At 41.6% G+C, this 19,595-nt stretch overlaps 1 protein-coding gene across 1 annotated transcript; it reads right to left on the reverse strand.

Moving 5' to 3' along the window:
- Positions 1-388: 388 nt before the first annotated feature.
- LOC149447495 (N-acetyllactosaminide beta-1,3-N-acetylglucosaminyltransferase 3-like) lies at positions 389-1,553 on the reverse strand. The gene has a single exon (XM_089652491.1). It carries the CDS (start codon positions 1,535-1,537, stop codon positions 389-391), a length of 1,149 nt encoding a protein of 382 aa, XP_089508617.1. The 5' UTR covers positions 1,538-1,553.
- Between the last annotated feature and the right edge of the window lie 18,042 nt (positions 1,554-19,595).

Below are 19,595 nucleotides of genomic sequence, written 5' to 3' on the forward strand. Positions count from 1 at the left end.
TACTCATCTCGTTGGATGTAGCATCAATCTGATGCTGCATCTGTCCCCCACCAGCTCTGCAGTGAGAACTGAGTGATCAAACACCAGGCTGTGGGAGGGGATAGGAGGGGCTGGCTCAGGCTCTCAGCAGATTGCTGAGAGGCTGAGCCAGGTGCTGGTCAAGGCATCTGGGTGGATACCGGTCATATGGTCGGGATCTTTTCAGAACCTGAAGCAGCTGAGTGACGTCAACCGACAACAGACTTTAGCCCCCTGTCGGCTCAAAACAGGCTACAAGAGTGCAGGAAGAATTGCACTCCTGTGACCTACAGGAGAAGTATAGCCAAAATAGCTTTGGCTATACTTCTCCTTTAAAAAAATTAAAGACTATAAATTTCTCATTATCATGCTAGCCCCTTTGCTTGTCTATATATAAAGAGCGCTTCTGTCCACAGTAAAGTTGAGGTTCTTGTACAGCTTTCCACATGACCAACATCTGGTATGGCACAAAGCGGTGTACCATTAAAAGTTCTCTGTAATAGCATGGGTTGAAAGAATCCAGCTTGGCTGATGGTACTTGCACACCTCCTGTCCTCATTCCCATGTGAGAGCCTGGGACTAGGCCAGCCTTTTTCAGACACATGCCTAGATACACATCATCAATTGGGAACAGTGGTATTTCCAGAGATTTATCGTAAATAACATGGGCAGTACTTTGAGACATGAGTATTCCTCCTCCCCCACAATACATTGGGTAGGAATTGGAACTGGTGAGCTGTATGGGGACATAGTATTTGCTGCCAGGATCACGAATAGGTCCAACGTTGGCTATTAGTTGCCCAACAAAGAGGTGACTATCCGCTCTCAGTTCACGTAGGTAGGTAATTACATTGAAGGTGTTTACAAATATATCATCGTCTCCGTTGAAAATAAAATTAGCTCCTGGGCAATATTCTGCTAGCCAATGGTAGAAGAGGAACTGTTTTAAAGTTAAGTTAAAGAAAGTGTCATGAAAGTCCCACTGTAAGATATCTCCATAAGACTCACTCTCAATTCTTAGAAGCTGATTGAAATTCCTGTTCTCCCACTGTTTCTTAGATATCCCTGACATGAAAATCCTTTTGACATGGACACCATTATAGTTATCTTGCTTACCCCAAGTTTGACGAATTATTGATCTTCTGTCATAGTTTTCTGGAGAAGACTTTATTGCAAATAGCAGGAATACCCCTGTAGATGCAGCTCTTCCATCACATTTCTGGGGTGCGTTAAGGATCTGTGAAAAGTTTTTGCAATGTTTATATCTCAAGAAGTCCTGAATGTGTTCCGGCAGTGTGGAAAAGCCATTAATTCTTGCTACTGATGAGTTCTCTTTGCAGCTTGAGATCCATTCCATTTTTTTTGGTTCATCTGAGATACATGTAAAGGCAGATTGGAGGACAGTTTGATCTCCCGTTTTCTCTACGGCATCTAAACTTACATGTATAAAGAACAGGAGTCCAACAAAACCCATGCACAGCAGCAGCATGTTTTCCACTTTAGCAAAAAACCATCCCATATTGACGCTGCTAGAAAAAAAAAAAAAAAAAAAGTGTTTACAGAAGTCTAAAAAAAATGATCAAACTGTAACTAAATAAAAACCCCTAGCTCCAACGGCGAAGACAGACTCAAATATCACCTGACATTAAAATAATGCGTGTTAAAGTGGTGTTAAACTTCAGATATGAAAAATGGACAAAGCATATCGCTCTATAGTGTATACTTGTCTCTATTAGGAACACAGGGGTTGATTTACTAAAGGCAAATAAACTGTGCACTGCAAATGCAGTTGCTTCAGAGCTTAGTAAATGAGGTAAAGCTTCACTTGGCAAAGAGTTCCCAATCATATGCAAGAAAAATAAAAACAGCATTTTTGCTTGCACTTGATTGGATGATAGAAATCAGCAGCGCTTCCCTTCATTTCAGAGCTTCCCCTCTGATCTAGAACAACTACACTTGTAAGTACACACACTATTTTTCTTTAGTAAATCAACTCATAAGTGTCATTTCTGTCTGCTGCTTTGTTCCTCTGCTATCAGCATGAATCACTTCTTTTTTTTTTAATTTAAATATTTATTAAATTTTTCATGTTAATACAAAAACCCATAAAGGGGAAAAGATTCTCATACACATAAATATTTATAACATTTCTACCTTTCCCTTTCTAAAAACTCTTTACTTTCCCATCCCACTGCCCCCCCCTTTCCCCCCCTCCTCTTCCCTCCTCCCCCTCTGCAGACTCTAGCCCATTTTACTCTCTTGAGGTTTATTAATTTTTTACTAACATCCTAGTTCATATTTTCCTATATTTTTCTTTCAATCCTGCTCTTTCCCATTTTTCCTATCTCCTGAAATAAACTCTCATCCTATCTTCCTGCATATGGTATGTTCTTTCCATTCTACTTATCTGGTTCACTCTGTTGATCCAGTCATCCTCCTTCGGTACCTCAGATTTCCGCCAAAACTTGGGTATCAACCCCTTTGCCGCATTCAGTAAGTACCATATACCTGAATCTTTATGTTTATTTACAGATGTCTCCACATTGTGTAGGAGGCACATCATTGGGTCTAACCCTATGTCAATTTCAGTTATATCTTTGATCAATTTGACTATTATCTTCCAGAAAGCTTGGATTTTCGGACATTCCCACCATATGTGGAACATCGTGCCTATCTCTCCACATCCTCTCCAACACAGATTTGAATTTTCACCACTCATCCTGTGCTCTACACTCGGTGTAATGTGCCAACGTGTCACGCATTTATAATTAACCTCAACCTCTCTCATACTAACATTATCGTGTATCAATCTAAACATCTTTCTCTGTCTATCTTCATCAATCTCCACTCCCATATCTCTTTCCCATTTTGTTATGAAGATTAACTTTGTGTTTGTGTCCAATTCTGTGAGTATTCTATACACTTTTGAAACACCGTGCTTCCCATCCCTTCGTGTCTCTAACAACCTTTCAAACATATTCCACTCCTCTTTTGATCTCAGGGGTTTCGGTAGATTTCCAATAAAACATTTCAGTTGATGATGTTTCCACTCATCTAATCTAATAAAAATATCTCCCTTCTTCTCTATTAAATCTTTTAGTGATCTCAATTCCCCCTCCACCAAAACATCTCTCAGTTGAGTATCTTCCTTTCTAAACCATCTCCCTGATATCTTAATCTTTCCCGGGGGAAAGTACTCAGTGTTTGTGAGAGGCATTAATATGGAATTAAAATCCCATTTCATGCTTTTGTGTAAATTGTCCCATACCCTAAAAACATTTAAAGTGTAGATACTTGTGCTTTCTTTAATTCCCCTGAACTGTGGTGGAACCCATATCATCTGACTCAATCTAATGCCACTAAGATCATTTTCAATTGTTACCCAGCTTTTCCCCTTATGGTTAAATGTCCAGTCATATATTCTTGCTAAAACCACTGCTTTATAATATCTCTTGACATCTGGTAGACCCAATCCCCCTTTCTCTTTAGTCCTACTCAATGTTTCATATGCTATTCTAGGTTTTTTATTTTTCCATATGTATCTTGTTAGTATTTTTTTTATTGTCTTGAAGAAGGCTTCTGGAATTTTAATTGGTACCATTTGAAATCTATACAGTATTTTAGGCAGGATTACCATTTTAACTAGGTTTATACGTCCTATCCAGGATGGGTTTCCTCCTTCTAGTCTTTTTAAATCTTCTCTAATCTCATTTATCAAAGAGATATAGTTTAATCTATACAAATGCTTAGATGAGGCAGTGAGTTTTATTCCTAGGTATTTTATCTCTTTTTCTCTCCATATAAAGGGGAATTCTTTTTGTAGTTTTTCTTTTTCATTCTTCGATATATTAATATTCAAGATCTCTGTTTTTGTTGGATTAATTTTTAAATTTGATAGTTCACCGTACTCCTTCAGAATCTTCATTATATTTGGGAGAGTTATTCGGGGATTCCCCACATAGAACAATAAGTCGTCCGCAAAGGCCGCAACTCTATGTTCTATGGATTCTATCTGAATTCCCTTTACCGCTCCACTATTTCTTATTGTTGACAGCAGAGGTTCAAGTGACAATACATATAGCAGAGGGGACAATGGACATCCCTGCCTTGTACCATTAGACATTCCAATGGGTTCTGATCTTTCCCCATTTACCGTGATAATTGCAGTGGGCTCCCTATATAATTTACTTATCCACTCTCGCATTCTATCGCCTATTCCCAGCACTTTTAAGTTGTCCATCATAAAACCCCAGTCCACTCTATCAAATGCCTTCTCTGCATCAATTGACAAGAGCACCACCGGGGTCTTCCCTTTCCTACTTTTCTGAATTAGCATCAGGGTTCTCAGGCCATTATCTCTACCTTCTCTCCCCGGTACAAAGCCCACCTGGTCTCCATGGATCCATTCAGGCATAAGATCTCTCAACCTGTTTGCTAACACCTTTGCATACAGTTTAGTATCTGTGTTCAATAATGAGATAGGTCTATAGCTGGAGCACTGAGACGGATCTTTTCCCTCCTTGTGGATAAGTACTACATGGGCCTGTAGGGATTCTCTCCTCAATTCCATCTCACCTCCCAGGGCATTCATATATTTCTCCAACTTGGGTAACAGTACTTCACTAAATTTCTTATAGTATTTAACTGTATAGCCATCCGGACCTGGGCTTTTCCCCCCCACTGTGCCTTTTAATGCTATTTTAATTTCTTCCCGGGAGATTTCTGCATCTAGGGTATTCAACTGTGCTTTACTTAGTTTTGGTAATCCCGCATTTTTTAAGTATGTCATCTTTTTTTCATTGATTTCCTCTTGAGCTTCTTTTAGGGGGCCTTGGGGACTAATATTATATAACTGTTTGTAATACTCCGTAAACACTTTAATAATCTCTTTATTTGAATGGACCAGCTCCCCCTTTGAACTTTTTATCTTTTCTATATAGTTCCTATTTTTCTTTTTATTCAGGGCTCTCATTAAATATCTTCCTGGTCTATCTCCCCATCTATATCTCTCGTTCAAAACCCTGTTGTATACTCTTCTCTTCTCCTCATCCATCAACCTCTCTAGTTCATCTTTTTTATCCATTAACTTCTGTCTCGTATCTTTTGTTATTTTCTTCTTATGAATCTGCTCCAAGTCCAATATTTCTTTTAAAAGCCCACTGACCCTCTCTCTTCTTTCCTTTTTCTTCCTTGCTCCTGCCGCTATCAAGATTCCTCTTATAAATACCTTGTGGCTTTCCCAGACTGTAGCTATCGATACCTCCTCTGTTTCGTTCTCCATAAAGTATAACTTTATCTCTTTCTCGATTTTCTGAACTAAGTCCTCATCCAAAAGAAGAACCTCATTTAACCTCCACCCTAATCCTCCAGTCCACCTTCTTCCCCATCCCATTTTCATTACTACCGGAGCATGATCCGAGAACGTCCTTGTCTCTATGTCAATTTTAACTAGATGGTCTATAAGTTGGTGATCTATTAAGATGTAATCTAATCTCGAGTATATCTCATGTGCATTAGAGAAGAAGGTATAGTCTCTGTCCTTCATATGCTTTATTCTCCAGGTGTCCACCAGTTGATATTCATGCATCACTTTTTTCAAAGCTCTCAGAGACCTACTCCCCTCTCTTTGCACGGAAGAGGTATTATCCTTTTGTGGGTCCATACAGAAATTTAGGTCTCCAGCTACTATCAGGCACCCTTTTTTAAATTCCATTAATTTTTTCAAGAAACTTTTCATATACATCTCCGGTTTTTTATTAGGGCAGTATATGTTGGCTAAAGTACACTCAATCCCCTGAAGTTTGCCCTTTAAAAATAAAAACCTCCCCTCCGGATCGGTTCTTCTATCTTCCAACTCAAATCTCATATTCTTTGCCAAACCTATTGCAACCCCTTTTGCTCTTTTAATTGGGGAATCTGCATAATACCATGTTGGGTAGTATTTAGATTTCAACCTCACGTTTGCCTCTATCTCAAAATGTGTCTCCTGTAAAAATACCACTGACGTGGCTCTATGGTGTAACTCATTAAATAGCCTAAATCTCTTCCCTGGACCACTCAGTCCGTTCACATTATAGGTTATAAACTGTATTTCTTCCATCATTCCCAATTAAATCCATCTCTCTTCCAGATTGCCTCTTCCTCTTTATCCCATCTGTCATGCAGAGTATTAATCCAATACCTCCTCCCCTCCCTCCCACCCCACTCCTATCCCCTCCTCCCTCCTTCCCGTTCCCCCCTCCCACCCCTACCTCCCCCCAACCCCCCCTCTCCCTCCCCTCCTGCCATCGCTTCCCCCCCCTCCCTCCCGCCATCCCACCCCCCCTAGGCCTCCTATGCCTTTGGATCATATTCCACTTTTGATCCCTCTATAGGGGTTCGACTCTACCCATGACCGCTTACCGTCCCCCCCTCCTCCCCAATATTCCCTTATCTATTGTTTCTCTATTTCCTCTTTTAACCAGCTGCCACTTTCCTGTCCCACAAATATCCAACTCTCCCTCCTCCCCTTCCCAGCCAGATATCACTTGTCTCTGCAGTCCAAATTTGTCACAAAATTCTTCCATATCCTCCGGGAATCTTAAGATAGCTGTTATTCCATCTCTCCACCCAATTAAGCTTAAGTCACGACCCCATCTGTATTTCACTTCTTGTTTTTTCATCGTTTCCAATAGGGGTTTCAATGCTCTCTTCCTTCTCAAAGTTTCTGCTGTCAAATCTGCAAAAATTTGGATATTTTTCCCACCATATGTAATATTTGATCTTCCTTTGATCTTTTTCCATATCTTTTCTCTATCTCCATAGTTGTGAAATTTAACAATTATGTCTCTTGGTTTTTCTACCCCATTTCCTTGTTGGTACTTCCCAATCCTGTATACTTCATCCAGTTTAAACATCTCCTCATCCGATTTATCCATTATAAAGTTCAAGATTTTACCAGATAGCTCTTTTAGATCTTCCCCCTGTGTCAATTCCGGTACTCCTCTAACTCTGATATTATTTCTTCTTTCTCTATTTTCTTGTTCTTCCATCCTATAAAGCATTCTCTTATGTTCTTTTCTATCTTCAATTATCCATTTCTCTAATTTTGGGATGGTCTGAGCTTGGGCTTGTACCTTCTCCTCCATTTCCTCCACCCTAGTTAGTAATTGTCCCAGATCTTCCCGAATCATCCCCATCTCTTGCTTTATTGATTTTTCCAAACCTTTAAACATCTCCTCCATTTCTTTTTTATTAGGTAGTTGCATATCTCTTTCCAGCTCTCTTGATTCCATACCTTCCATATGACTATTGTAAACTGGGCCCAGGGAAAGTCTTGGGCTGTTATCCAGACTTATTTCCGATTCACTTTTTTCACTTATTCCCTGGGTTCTTTCTGGGGTAACATTTCCTTGTGACACATACTTCTTAATCGTACCGGTTTGGGTGTTCTTAGTCCCACTCCCTTTGATATTTTTACCTTTCATGTTGTAGTTTGGGAATTTTTAACTCTTATTTCCTGGAACTCCTGATCATTTACTCCTCCTAATCTTCAGCCCTGTCCCAGGAGTCCCCTATTTCTTTTATTTTCTGTTTGAGTATTTAGTCTCAGTTCTTTTTCCAAGCACCTCACAATCTAGTGCAGGAATTCAGAATATATAAAAGTCTACTATATAAAGCCAATGTATATGCAGTGTAAAAGAGGGCCTGTAGAATAAAACCACGGTCCTCACTCACCCACCGCGTTGGAACTTCACTTCAGAAACAGTCCTCCTCTGCGTTTAAGTCCGCTTGTCTTGTCTCCTCTTGAAGGGATTCCTAGGGGTCTGTCGTAGTTCATGCAGCTTATCTTCCCTTTACATGAATCACTTCTGACACGTTTTCCTGACACTGGTGATAGGAGAAGGATCTCCAGCAGATTGGCAGCCTCAGCTCTGTTCCTGTGAGCTGTGTGGAGGGGAGAGTGTGTGTCTTCCCTTCAATCAGTATTCAGAGCTCTCCTAACTAAGCTCTGCAGAGTGTAACTTCAGCTCTCTGCCCTCTTTCTTATAAACTCTCAGACAAGTTGTATAAATTCAGCACTTTGAACAGATGCAGAGAAGAGAAGACTGCAGATAAACAGGTACAAATTGTGTCCCCAGCTGTGCAAAGCTAACCATGGGCCACTGGGAAAACATGTAGCCCAGTGCTGGCTAACTTACCTGTGTCATTGCAAGATATTCATAATAAAAACTATGGTGAGCTAGTGCTCCCTCTTGTGTTTAACTGTGATAGTGAAATATTGTTCAGAGGCACAGAGAGAGGAGGGCCAAACAAAAAGTAGAGGATTGTGGGACATGTAGTTCGGAAGGGTGGATTTGCAGAGGGACCAATGTTGTTGTGAATTACAAGTTCCAGCCGGCTGGAAGAGGAACTAGAATGCTGGGAGTGGATATATAAATTAGACCCTGGAGGAAGTGCTTTCTCTTGGGACCATGGGCCAAAGCTGAGAGGAGAGACCCAGCTGCTTGTGAGAGTTTAGTATGTTGCGTGGTCTGGACAGTGAGGAGCATTTTAAGTGGGAGAGTTATCTACAAGCAGATCACCCATCCCAGATTCCTGTCGGCAGAGTGATTGTCCAGAGGTGGTTAGCAGCATCCCTTTTACAGTCACAGTGGAGTTCCAGTGTTGCATGGGGCTAAGCCTGACGTCCCTAAGTTGGTTGCCGATTCTGCAGAAGCCCTTCCGGGACATCCAGAATCCCTTGAGCCGCAGTGTCATCAGGATTGGTGAGCGGACTGAAGCCCACACTGTGTACACACATCTGAAAGCTTTCATTCATTTTTCATAAGGGTTGCAACCATCCCCCACAGCTGTAACTCTGGTCATTTGTGCGATGTATTAATTTTTATAAAAATTTACAATTTTTGTCCTTGGGGTTACCACCGTCCCTCACACTTGCAACTTTTGTCAGCCGTGATATACTGTTGTTTTTCAATAACTTTAGATAATATTTATTTCCCTTTCTCCTGATAATCTTCTGCAATCCTTCAAAGGTCTAGTGCAGGGGTGGGCAAACTTTTTGACTTGAGGGCCGCAATGGGTTCATATATTGGACCCGGGGGCCGGACCAAGAGTAGATGAATGATGTGTATGTGTCATCCATAGTAAGTATAGTAATATTCCCCCATAGTAAGCATAGTAATTAATCCCCCATATAGTAATTCATCCCCCATAGTAATTCATCCCCCATATAGTAATTCATCCCCCATAGTAATTCATCCCCCATAGTAATTCATCCCCCATATAGTAATTCATCCCCCATATAGTAATTCAGCCCCCATAGTAATTCATCCCCCATAGATCCCCTCCTAGATTGTAAGCTCGAAAGAGCAGGGCCCTTGATCCCCTCATGTTTTGCATTGTATTGGTATTGTTCTGTCACATGTTCTGTCTCCCTTTGTAATGTACAGCGCTGAGCGAACTATTGGCGCTTTATAAATACTGTATAATAATAATAATAATAATAATAATAGTAATTCATCCCCCATAGTAATTCATCCCCCATATAGTAATTCATCCCCCATATAGTAATTCATCCCCCATAGTAATTCATCCCCCATATAGTAATTCATCCCCCATATAGTAATTCATCCCCCCTATAGTAATTCATCCCCCCTATAGTAATTCATCCCCCCTATAGTAATTCATCCCCCATATAGTAATTCATCCCCCATAGTAATTCATCCCCCCTATAGTAATTCATCCCCCCTATAGTAATTCATACCCCATATTAATTCATCCCCCATATTAAGTCCCCAAGTCCCCCCTGTGTCAATTCACTTACCTTTGCTCCGCGCGTTCCTCTTGCCGTGTTCCCGCGCCGTTCCGGTGTAGCATGAAAATCTGTCTCCTATGAGGATCAATCCCCCTCGACGTATCTGCGCATGTGCCAGTTTCAGGCATTAGCAGCCGATCGGCGATCTCCGGCACATGCGCAGATACGTCGAGGGGGACAGATCCTCATAGGAGACAGATTTTCATGCTACATCGGTCTTCAGGGTGGACTGTGAGAGGAGCCTAGCTCCGCGGGCCGGATTAAAAGGTCCGCCGGGCCGTATACGGGCCGCGGGCCGTAGTTTGCCCATTGCTGGTCTAGGGCAAACGTTTCAAGAGACTATGTGAAAGGGAAACATTTTGGATATTTACATTTAATTCTCCATCACCAAACGATCTGAATGAAGAAACTGAAGTCAACATCATCATCTAAACCATATGTCCTTGTACATACAACCTTTTCTTTCCTCTCACACTCTGATAATTCTCATTCATCTCTCCCTGGAGGTTTCCACCATTCCTCACTCCCCCAGTTTTTGGTATTTATGCGACACAACTGAAAGCTTTAATTAATTTTCCAAGGGGTTTCCACAATCCCTCACACCTGTAATTCTTGTCATTTGTGTGATACATTGATTTTTACAAAAATCTAAAATTTTGGTCTTGGGTTACCACCATCCCTCTCACTTGCAAGCTTTGTCAGCTGTGAAAAACAGTTTTCCATTAACTTTAAATAAGTTAATGCTGCTCAAGTGCTGTGTAAAGAGGAAGAGAGGGAAGAAGAGATGCAGCTATGCACAGCACTGGATCTATTCTCCCCTCTCTTCCCCTTCACAAAGGGAAGGGGAGGGGACAGAGACATAGAAAACGTTTTTTACCCTAATGGAAGGAATGCATTTAAGTAAGAAACATTTTTAGCTTTACTACTCCTCAGAGCTGGATGGGAAAGGGACTCATCCCCGAAACGCATCAGCTAGCCGACCACACTGACAATCAGACACCCCGCCATTGTTATGGCTATCTCTATCGTTCTACTAAGCTTTACATTTATGCCATGTTTGTGAGTATGTTTTCATCCCTTGTTACCTTTAACCCCTTGGCGCCTGCGCCTCCCGACCCTTTAAGGGTTTCAGAAGCCAGGAGGCGGGTCATGTGACAGCCGTGATTCCCGGCCATGGCGGTCACATAATCGGGAAAGGTCCTGATCGAAAGAGGAGATCGGGACCTTTCCGTGAGTACCGGACATTTGTGCGTTACATACCACTCTACAAATAGATCGTCATCAGCTAATAGTGAGTTTTAGTCCATGTGGGGCACTTTTTGTTTGAGCACAGTGGAGCACTTTGAATTAATTGAAGAAAATAAGCACTTCAACTAAGTTGGAGCACAAGCACGGGCACTTGCTTCACTATTTGGGATTTTACCAACGGCAATTTATGTTGTACATTACTGGAATGGTTATTGTTTGAGTCATATGCACATGATTATATGTATAATACTATTGCGCAGTCTGCTTATACTTTTATTATTTAGTTACATAGCTTGCTTTTCACCTATTGCTACACTTAATCTGTTGCTCTCAGTGGTGTCTCCTTTGTATTATAGCTATAGGTGCTGCCCTCTCAAGGAAGCTTATCCTGTTCTGTAAAAATCCATCGCTGATCCTGAATGACATTTCTATATTTATATTATTATTATTATTATACAGGATTTATATAGCGCCGTTTGCTCAGCGCTGTACATTAAAAAGAGAGGCGGTACACGAAACAGTACAGTAACAATACGATTCAGTACACGAGGGGCTCGAGGGCCCTGCTCCTTGGAGTTTACAATCTAGGAGGGAATTATATGCCTGATATCACTACATTGTCTTTTAGGTTGCCAATTGTCATGTGAGTAAATTAGTTTTTATACTGCTACACTCAGATGTGCCCTCTGCTGTCCTTATCTCACACCAAAGAGAATCTTCAGTCACTTGAGAGGTGCTGCGCTACTCTGTTTTAAAACCCCTCAACCACCTTACACAGACCCCCCAAGCCTTCTCCTTCCAGTGTGTTGGTCACATACACTTCAGCACCATATCTCTCCACAACTCAAAAGTTGCTATACATGAAAAATGCTTAGTGCCATGGGGTTGATTTATTATGGGGGTAGATGATGATTGCTTAGCAATGAACTTGTATGCTTATTTAAAGTGAATGCAAGCTAATAATGTACACCTGTCGTCTCTCTGAATACCCAAATTTGTGTTAAGGAACGTTAAATAAAAAAGAGGATTTTTTCTAGCCCAAAATTGCTTGATTGAATTGAGCTTACCTCCTCCTATTTTTTAAGCTCAGTGAACCTTTACTTCGCAAAGAGAACATTGCTTCACGTTCTATGTATACTTAATTTGAGGGATTGCTTTTTTAATACAATTATAATTTCACATTGTTAAACCATTATTCTACATCTGTTTTACTGGGCAGCGGTCCAAACCACACAGCTATTAAGGTTTAAGGATAACTAACTGTGAGACTGGAAATGTTTTCAACGAAAGCACAATGTTCCTGATTCCTTATATGAATATTACAGTTTTCACATGATATATATATATATATATATATATATATACAGTGGGGATCGAAAGTTTGGGCACCCTAGCTAAAAATTTGTATTAATGTGCATAAAGAAGCCAAGGACAGATGGAAAAATCTCCAAAAGGCATCAAATTACAGATTAGACATTCTTATAATATGTCAACAAAAGTTAGATTTTATTTCCATCATTTACACTTTCAAAATAACAGAAAACAAAAAAATGGCGTCTGCAAAAGTTTGGGCACCCTGCAGAATTTATAGCATGCACTGCCCCCTTTGCAAAGCTGAGACCTGCCAGTGTCATGGATTGTTCTCAATCATCGTCTGGGAAGACTAGGTGATGTCAATCTCAAAGGTTTTAAATGCCCAGACTCATCTGATCTTGCCCCAACAATCAGCACCATGGGTTCTTCTAAGCAGTTGTCTAGAAAACTGAAACTAAAAATAGTTGATGCTCACAAAGCTGGAGAAGGCTATAAGAAGATAGCAAAGCGTTTTCAGATGTCAATATCATCTGTTCGGAATGTAATTAAGAAATGGCAGTCATCAGGAACAGTGGAAGTTAAAGCAAGATCTGGAAGACCAAGAAAAATATCAGACAGAACAGCTCGCAGGATTGTAAGAAAAACAATTCAAAACCCACGTTTGACTGCACGATCCCTCCAGAAAGATCTGGCAGACACTGGAGTTGTGGTACACTATTCCACTATAAAGAGATACTTGTACAAATATGGTCTTCATGGAAGAGTCATCAGAAGAAAACCTCTTCTACGTCCTCACCACAAAAATCATCGTTTGAACTTTGCAAATGAACATATAGACAAGCCTGATGCATTTTGGAAACAAGTTCTGTGGACCGATGAGGTTAAAATTGAACTTTTTGGCCGGAATGAGCAAAGGTACGTTTGGAGAAGAAGGGGCACAGAATTTAATGAAAAGAACCTCTGTCCAACTGTTAAGCATGGGGTTGGATCAATCATGCTTTGGGGTTGTGTTGCAGCCAGTGGCACAGGGAACATCTCACGAGTAGAAGGAAAAATGGATTCAATAAAATTTCAGCAAATTTTGGATGGTAACTTGATGCCATCTATGAAAAAGCTGAAGTTAAAGAGAGGATGGCTTCTACAAATGGATAATGATCCTAAACACACCTCGAAATCCACAGGGGATTACATCAAGAGGCGTAAACTGAAGGTTTTGCCATGGCCTTCACAATCTCCTGACCTCAACATAATTGAAAATCTATGGATAGACCTTAAAAGAGCAGTGCGTGACAGACAGCCCAGAAATCTCAAAGAACTGGAAGACTTTTGTAAGGAAGAATGGGCAAAGATACCTCAAACAAGAATTGAAAGACTCTTGGCTGGCTACAAAAAGCGTTTACAAGCTGTGATACTTGCCAAAGGGGGCAGTACAAGATATTAACTCTGCAGGGTGCCCAAACTTTTGCAGACGCCATTTTTTTGTTTTCTGTTATTTTGAAAGTGTAAATGATGGAAATAAAATCTAACTTTTGTTGACATATTATAAGAATGTCTAATCTGTAATTTGATGCCTTTTGGAGATTTTTCCATCTTTCCTTGGCTTCTTTATGCACATTAATACAAATGTTTAGCTGGGGTGCCCAAACTTTCGATCCCCACTGTATATATATATATATATATATATATATATATATATATATATAAATCTGTGCTAATAAGAACCACAATAAATAATCAATAATCAAAAATGAATTGTGAAACGTATAGCAGCTGAACACAAAAACCCTGATACTGGGCAACCGGCAATAAATACATAAAAGTGCAGCGCATAAAAAAGTGACAAATAATCATAAGAAAACAGTGAAAAATGTGTCAAAAAATAGTTCATCCAAAAATGAAAGAAAAGTCCTAGAGGCTGTGATGAAACAAAAGAAATCCAAGGACAAGCTCACTTTATTAAACAATCCACTGTGTCTTGCTAGGTTGTTCCTGCTGTACAGTGCAAGTCTTATCCTGAGTGGCTTAGCTACCCTAATTAAGGTCCATTGTTTGGAATATCCTTATCTGCTCTTTTGCAGATCTGGAGGAGGATTCCAGTGTCCTTGCTTTCTGGATTGTTTAACAAAGCATGATTGACCACTCTTAACAGGGGGTCATGCCTTTCTGGTAATCCTTCTGTAGTAGTGGTTGGTGACACAACTGTCCTTGGATTTCTTGTTTCATCACAGCCTCTGGGACTTTTCTTTAATTTTTGTATGGACTATTTTTTTACACATTTTTCACTGTTTTCTTATGATTATTTGTCACTTTTTTAAGCGCTGAAGTTTTGTATACAGTCATGGCCGAAATTGTTGGCACCCTTGATATTTCTCCAGGAAATCATGTATTTCTCACGAAACGTATTGCATTAACACATGTTTTGCTATACACATGTTTATTCCCTTTGTGTGTATTGGGACAAAACAAAAAAAGGGAGGAAAGAAAGCAAATTCGACATAATGTCACACAAACCTCCAAAAATGGGCTGGACAAAAGTATTGGCACCCTTTCACAACTGCGGATAAATAAGAATGTTACAAGCATGTGATGCTCCTGTAAACTCACCTGGGGCAAGTAACAGGTGTGGGCAATATAGAAATCACACCTGAAAGCAGATAAAAAGGAGAGACGTTCACTTAACCTTTGCATTGTGTGTCTGTCTGTGCCACACTAAGCATGGACAACAGAAAAAGGAGACGAGAACTGTCTGAGGACCTGAGAACCAAAATTGTGGCAAAATATCAACAATCTCAAGGTTACAAGTCCATCTCCAGAGAACTAGATTTGCCTTTGTCCACAGTGCGCAACATTATCAAGAAGTTTGCAACCCATGGCACTGTAGCTAATCTCCCTGGTCGTGGACGGATGAGGAAAATTGATGAAAGATTGCAACGCAGAATAGTCCGGATGGTGGATAAGCAGCCCCAAACATGTTCCAAAGACATTCAAGCTGTCCTGCAGGCTCAGGGAGCATCAGTGTCAGCGCGAACTATCCGTCGACATTTAAATGAAATTAAACGCTATGGCAGGAGACCCAGGAGGACCCCACTGCTGACACAGAGACATAAAAAAGCAAGACTACAGTTTGCCAAAATGTACTTGAGTAAGCCAAAAGCCTTCTGGGAAAACGTCTTGTGGACAGATGAGACCAAGATAGAGCTTTTCGGTAAAGCACATCATTCTACTGTTTACCGAAAACGGAATGAGGCCTACAAAGAACAAAACACAGTACCTACGGTAAAATATGGTGGAGGTTCAATGATGTTTTGGGGTTGTTTTGCTGCCTCTGGCACTGGGTGCCTTGACTGTGTGCAAGGCATCATGAAATCTGAGGATTACCAAAGGATTTTGGGTCGCACTGTAGGGCCCAGTGTCAGAAAGCTGGGTTTGCGTCCAAGATCCTGGGTCTTCCAGCAGGACAATGACCCCAAACATACGTCAAAAAGCACTCAGAAATGGATGGCAAAGAAGCGCTGGAGAGTTCTGAAGTGGCCAGCAATGAGCCCAGATCTAAATCCCATTGAACACCTGTGGAGAGATCTTAAAATTGCTGTTGGGAAAAGGTGTCCTTCCAATAAGAGAGACCTGGAGCTGTTTGCAAAGGAAGAGTGGTCCAAAATTCCGGGTGAGAGGTGTCAGAAGCTTATTGATGGTTATAGGAAGCGACTGATTTCAGTTATGTTTTCCAAAGGGTGTGCAACCAAATATTAAGTTAAGGGTGCCAATACTTTTGTCCAGCCCATTTTTGGGGTTTTGTGTGACATTATGTCATATTTGCTTTTCTGCCTCTGTTTTATATTTGTTCCAATACATACAAAGGGAATAAACATGTGTATAGCAAAACATGTGTTAATGCAATACCTTTTTTGTGTGAAATACTTGATTTTCAGGAAAAATATCAAGGGTGCCAACAATTTCGGCCATGACTGTATATATATATATATATATATAAAATCTACTGCTCAAAAAAATTAAAGGAACACTTTGAAAACACATCATATCTCAATGGGGAAAAATATCATGTTGGATAGCTATACTAATATGTACTGGGTAGTGTGTTAGGTGCGCAAGTATGCCCCATCGTTTGATGGAAATTAAAATTATCAACCTACAGAGGGCTGAATTCAAAGACACCCCGAAAATCAAAGTGAAAAAATGATGCAGCAGGCTGGTCCATTTTGCTGAAATTTCATTGCAGCAACTCAAAATGGTGCTCAGTAGTGTGTATGGCCTCCACGTGCTTGTATGCATGCCTGACAATGTCGGGGGAATGCTCCTAACGAGATGACAGAAGGTGTCCTGGGGTATTTCCTCCCAGATCTGGACCAGGTCATCACAGAGTTCCTGGACAGTCTGAGGTGCAACCTGGTGGTGTCGGATGGACCGAAACATGATATCCCAGAGGTGTTCTGTTGGATATAGGTCAGGCGAGCATGGGGGCCATTCAATGGTATCAATTCCTTCATCCTCCAGGAACTGCCTGAATACTGTCGCCACATGAGGCTGGGCAATGTCGCACACCAGGAGAAACCCAGGACCCACTGCACCAGCGTAGGGTCTGACAATGAGTCCAAGGATTTAATCCTGATACCTAATGGCAGTCAGGGAGCCATTGTCTAGCCTGTAGAAGTCTGTGGGTCCCTCCATGGATATGCCTCCCCAGACCATCACTGACCCACCACCAAGATGGTCACGCTGAACAATGTTACAGACAGCATAACATTCTCCATGGCTTCTGCAGACCCTTTCATGTCTGTCACATGTACTCAGGGTGAACCTGCTCTCATCTGTGAAAACCACAGGGCGCCAGTGGGGGACCTGCCAATTCTGGTGTTCAATGGCAAATGCCAATCAAGCTCTATAGTGCAGGGCAGTGAGAAAAGGGCCCACTAGAGGACATTGGGCCCTCAGTCCATCCTTATGAAGTCTGTTTCTGTATGTTTGGTCAGAGACATTTACACCAGTGGCCTGCTGGAGATAATTTTGTAGGACTCTGGCAGTGCTCATCCTGTTCCTCCTTGCACAAAAGAGCAGATACAGTCCTGCTGATGGGTTAAGGACCTTCTACGACTCTGTCCAGCTCTCCTAAAGTAACTGCCTGTCTCCTGGAATCTCCTCCATGCTCTTGAGACTGTGCTGGGAGACACAGCAAACTTTCTGGCAATGGCATGTTCTGATGCGCCATCCTGGATGAGTTGGGCTGCCTGTGCAACCTCTGTAGGGTCCAGGTATCGTCTTATGCTACCAGTAGTGACACTGACCCTAGCCAAGTGCAAAACTAGAGAAAAACAGTCAGAAAAGATAAGTATGAAAAAATTTAGTTGCCGCTACCTGTAAAATCATCCTGTTTTGGGGGTCTTCTCATTGTTGCCCACCTAGTGCATCTGTTGTTAATTTCATTAACACCAAAGCAGCTAAAACTGATTAACAGCCCCCTCTGTTACTTAACTGACCAAAGAAATATCAGTTTAGTTGACATGATGCTATACTCTGATTAAAAAGTGTTCCTTTAATCTTTTGAGCAGTATATATATAGTGACAGTGTTGACATGGTGTCAGAAGGGTTAGATGTCTCCCAAGGTTCTCACTTATGCAGGTTGAGGGGTTCCAGGATGTTTGCTTTGAGTGGGGAAATTGGGTTTTACTGTTTTCTTCATGATTGATAACTCCTTTATTGGGTTCTGGAGTCTCTAACCCCGTGTCCACATTGCTCTTGAAGCAAGAATCCTGGTTATGCAGCTGTGCACAGCATTTTATGGTGTAGGGGCTGTCTATGGTTCAGGTCTCTTTTCCCTGCTGCTGCATGAGCAATGTGTGTGAACATACTGAGAAGGTGTCTACTTGGACCTTATGGAGTGGCTATCTGACCGTGCCAGTGCCTGAGAGAGGTAATAATTAGGTATTTAGTTAGGAGCCTGTGCAGCCCAAGGTTCAAAAGCAGCTTCAGACATCTTTTAGGGGTGCTGTGTTGGAAGTTTAAGTGGGGGGAGCTAATGCAGTACACTTTTGTGGGTGTGGTCAAACGTGGGCCTGTTTAAAAAGTGGGTGTTTCTTCATTGTCTATCCCGTTTGTATAGACAAAATATTTCTTTGGGGCACATTAAAGAGATTGTTGGAGTAAAATAACCCCCAGCAAGTGTCAGGGTCATCAATAAAGCCCAGCAAGTGTATGAGCCAGCAATGCTAACCCCCAGTATATTTCACACTATATAGCTTATAGTGTGTGGGGGTCAGGACTGTGTACAACATTACTTTGTCAGTGTGTCCCCTGTACAATGGTGGTCAGTGTGCCCCTGTACAATCGTGGCCAGTGTATCCTCTAAACACTGGTCAGTGTGTCCCCTGTACAGTAATGGTCAGTGTGCCCCCTTTATACTGGTGGTCAATGCCCCCCCCCCATACTGGTGGTCAGAGTACCCATTTACAGTGGATGTCAGGGTGCCCCTTGTATAATGGTGATTAATGTGCACAGAACCACTACTAGAACTCATAGGGTCTCATACAGTCTGCTCAACAGAGCTCCTCTCCCCCAGTTCATCCCACATTATGCAGCTGCGGTATGTAGTGTGTGCAGTGAGCAGTGTGCAGTGTAGGGCAGGGAGCAGAAACAGATGGCAGTGCAGAGGTATTGAGTGTGTTATGCAGCAGGAGGAAAGTGCAGGGCACTGACCAGCATGCAGCAAGCAGTATGTAGTACTCAACAAGTAGGGCCATGCACAGTACCTAATGGTAGTGCAGAGCAGGCTGGGAGCTGTATGTACTGACAGTGGCAGGGCAGTAACAGAACAGCATGCAGTGGCTGGATAATGTGCAGTATGTAGCAGCAGGGCAGTCAATGAACAGTAGATAGTAGTGGGGAAGTCAGTGAGCACTACGTAGTGGCAGAGCAGTCAGTGAGCAGTATGTAATAGTGAGGTAGTCAGTGAACAGTGTGTATTGGGGACAGTGAGCAGTATATAATGGGGGCAGTGAGCAGAATGTAGTGGGGGCAGTAAGCAGTATATTGTGGGGACATATCACGCTGATCTTTTTTTTCATGTGTATAATAAAGAATCATATAAAAGACTATGCCTTCCTTTTAACCACTTGTCTACCGGGCACTTTTCCTCCCTTCCTGCCCATGCCAATTTTCACCATTCAGCACTGCCACATTTTGAATTTGCTCCGTCTTGCAACATTG

The sequence above is a fragment of the Staurois parvus genome, unplaced genomic scaffold, assembly GCF_062004578.1.
Source record: "Staurois parvus isolate SC_StPar_1 unplaced genomic scaffold, SC_StPar_1.0 ptg000684l, whole genome shotgun sequence".
NCBI lineage: Eukaryota > Metazoa > Chordata > Amphibia > Anura > Ranidae > Staurois > Staurois parvus.

Bases quoted from the DNA above. Each gene is read 5' to 3' on its own strand.
- LOC149447495 (XM_089652491.1), bottom strand. From the start codon at position 1,537: ATGGGATGGTTTTTTGCTAAAGTGGAAAACATGCTGCTGCTGTGCATG.